This window comes from Olea europaea, unplaced genomic scaffold (assembly GCF_002742605.1).
Source record: "Olea europaea var. sylvestris unplaced genomic scaffold, O_europaea_v1 scaffold13981, whole genome shotgun sequence".
NCBI classification, from domain to species: Eukaryota; Viridiplantae; Streptophyta; class Magnoliopsida; order Lamiales; family Oleaceae; genus Olea; species Olea europaea.
In genome coordinates this window covers 1-2,866 of record NW_019231503.1, presented here as the reverse complement: position 1 = coordinate 2,866, position 2,866 = coordinate 1, and the positions used below count along the sequence as shown (strand labels likewise).

At 36.3% G+C, this 2,866-nt stretch overlaps 1 protein-coding gene across 1 annotated transcript; it reads left to right on the top strand.

Moving 5' to 3' along the window:
* Positions 1 to 2,152: 2,152 nt before the first annotated feature.
* LOC111375662 lies at positions 2,153 to 2,611 on the top strand. The gene has a single exon (XM_022998527.1). It carries the CDS (start codon positions 2,153 to 2,155, stop codon positions 2,609 to 2,611), a length of 459 nt encoding a protein of 152 aa, XP_022854295.1.
* Positions 2,612 to 2,866: the final 255 nt, after the last annotated feature.

Below are 2,866 nucleotides of genomic sequence, written 5' to 3'. Positions count from 1 at the left end.
TAGACCACATATTAAAATTTGGTAAATTAATATAACGTGTAGAGATACCTATATTAATTACTGTGACCCTATAGAAATTCTTAAAACTGTTATTTAATTTAATTTAATTTAATTTGCATATAGATATGGAATTGAACTAATTAGATAGGCTTAACGAGAACTCGAGAGGGGTAAGTTGAATATAATAGAAGAATTCGACCAAACACTACTTTAATTTTATGAATCTCGATATTAAAAATAAAGGTGACCAATAGGTAAATTTGTTCCGCCCTAATCCCCATTTATTAATTGAATTCTAATTTTCTGTTGCATTCACGAAATTTCTAGTAGTTAGATTTAAAAATCATATTCAATTATTTTTTTATTTTCATTAAATAGAAGTTAGGAATAATAAATTGAGTACTAAAATATAATTCTCGTGGGAACGATAATTCGAACTCAAAATGTCCACTTTACTACTTGTGACGATCCGTCCACGTGCGGGAAAAAATCGATAACAAGTTTTTGACGCCGTTGCCAGGGACTATTACTTTTAGTCTTAATTTATTTTATTTTATATTATTTTTAATTATTATTTGATTTGCTTATTTTTTTATTTACAGAAAACTGTGTTCATTGTATACTCCGTGTTCAAGGCGATAATCTTGAATCGTTTGATTCGAAAATAGAACGTACCTTCAGACGAAAACCCAAGAAACATAAACAAAAACAACATCAAATGGTTGACAATCTAAACAATCCTATTCCTATACAGTCAATTGGACAAATGGCCGCGAGAGATCAACAATAAGAGCAAAGGGAAGTAAATGAAGAAAACTTGCCAGTTTTTATATTTTTTATGCCTATAGCAGCACCTGCGCGGTCCAGCATAGTATATCCAGAATTTAGGGTAAACAACCTCCAGATACGGGCTGATTGGATTAATTTGATAAGTAACACTTTGCAATTCTACGGGCTACTCCATGAAAATCCACACATATCTCAAGATTTCTCAGGAATTGTTAGAATTGTTATGCTTCCGGGGTTAATGAGGATGCCATCAAGCTGCGGTTGTTCCCTTATACACTGAGAGATGCAACATTGGAATGGTTGGATGCCGAACCTGATGGAAGTATTACACATGAAAGGAACTAACCAGGAAATTTTGCAAAAAGTTCTTCCCACCAGCTAAAGTAGCAAAAATCAAATTGAAAATTCAAACCTTTCAACAGAAAGATGGGGAAAGCTATCACGAAGCTTGGAACAGATTTAAAGAGTTGATGAGAAAGTGTCCAAATCATAGGATCACTATTGGAAATCAAGTGCATTATTTTTACACAGGACTTTCACCACTATCCAAATCTCAAGTGGATTTCTCTGTAGGCGGATCGATCATAGGGAAATCAGTACAACAATATATGGATCTATTTGAGTTGATTATTACTACTCATTCCATGTTTTCATCAGAAAAAATGGTGCCTTCAAAAGCATCGAGAATATATGAATTAGGCAGCACAACATCTATCAACGCCCAAATAGCAGCATTGACAAAACAAGTAGAGTTATTAGTCAAGTCACAAACAAAATGAGCACATGCAGTGATAACTGGCCCATCCTGTGAAAATTGCGGGGCAAATCACCTAGCAGAAAATTGCCCATCTATGGGCTTTCCGGAGGAACATGTCAACTTCATTCAAAATGGCTCTCAAAATTTTAATCCCTTTGCACAAACATACAACTTGGGATGGAGATAACACACAAACTTGAGACGGTCGGATAATCAGCAAGGAAATAGTTCAAACAATGCACAACAGGAGAAAAAACCAAGTTTGGAGGAGATGTTCAACCAGTACATATAGAAGACATACAAGGTGTTCCAACAGATTGACACTAATTTGCAGAATTAAAAAGCATCCATTAAGAAGCTGGAAACTCAAATTGGTCAGATAGCTCAATAGCTTGCAGAACGCTCACAGGGGACATTGCCAGGCAACACAATGGTCAATCCAAAAGAGCAAGTGCAAGCTATTACAACTAGAAGTGGGGTGCAACTTCCAGAGATACATGTGAAGAGACCAGACAGAAAAGATAAAGAAGTAACAGGTGAAGAGGCTAAGACAGAAGCAGAGTCTGAACAACCAACAAGGAGTATAAAAGGAAAGAAACACCCACAATGAGAGCACCCAACCCCGTGAAAGCTTATGTGCCACCAATTCCCTTCCCTCAAAGGTTACAAAGAAAGAAGTTGGACAAACAGTTTGTCAAATTTGTGAAGATTTTCAAGAAACTGCATATCAATATTCTCTTTGCAGATGCAATAGCCCAAATGCCCAGCTATGCAAAATTCTTGAAAGAGATCCTATCTAACAAAAGGAAGCTGGAAGAACATGAGACTATTTGCCTGAACGAGGAGTGCAGTGCAATTTTATTGAAAAAGCTGCCTCTTAAGATAAAATGCCCAGGGAGTTTTACGATACCTTGCACAATTTGGTCTAATTATTTTGAGCATTTTTTATGTGATTTGGGTGCCAGTGTTAACCTTATGTCTCTTTCTATTTATAGGTCTCTTAGGTTGAGAGAAGCAAAACCTACAACAATCTCTTTGCAACTGGCTGACAGATCGATCAAATGACGGAAGGGAATTATTGAAGATGTGCTAATCAAAGTTGACAAATTCATTTTCCCGGCTGACTTCATCATTTTGGACATGGAGGAAGATTCAAACATTCCTCTGATCTTGGGAAGACCCTTCTTGACTATCGGAAGAGCGCTAATTGATGTTTACGATGGAAAGATGATTTTTCGGATGCATAATGAGCAAGTCATATTCAACGTGTTCAAAGCGATGAAATATCCATTGACTTTGGACACTTGTTGCCAAATAGAT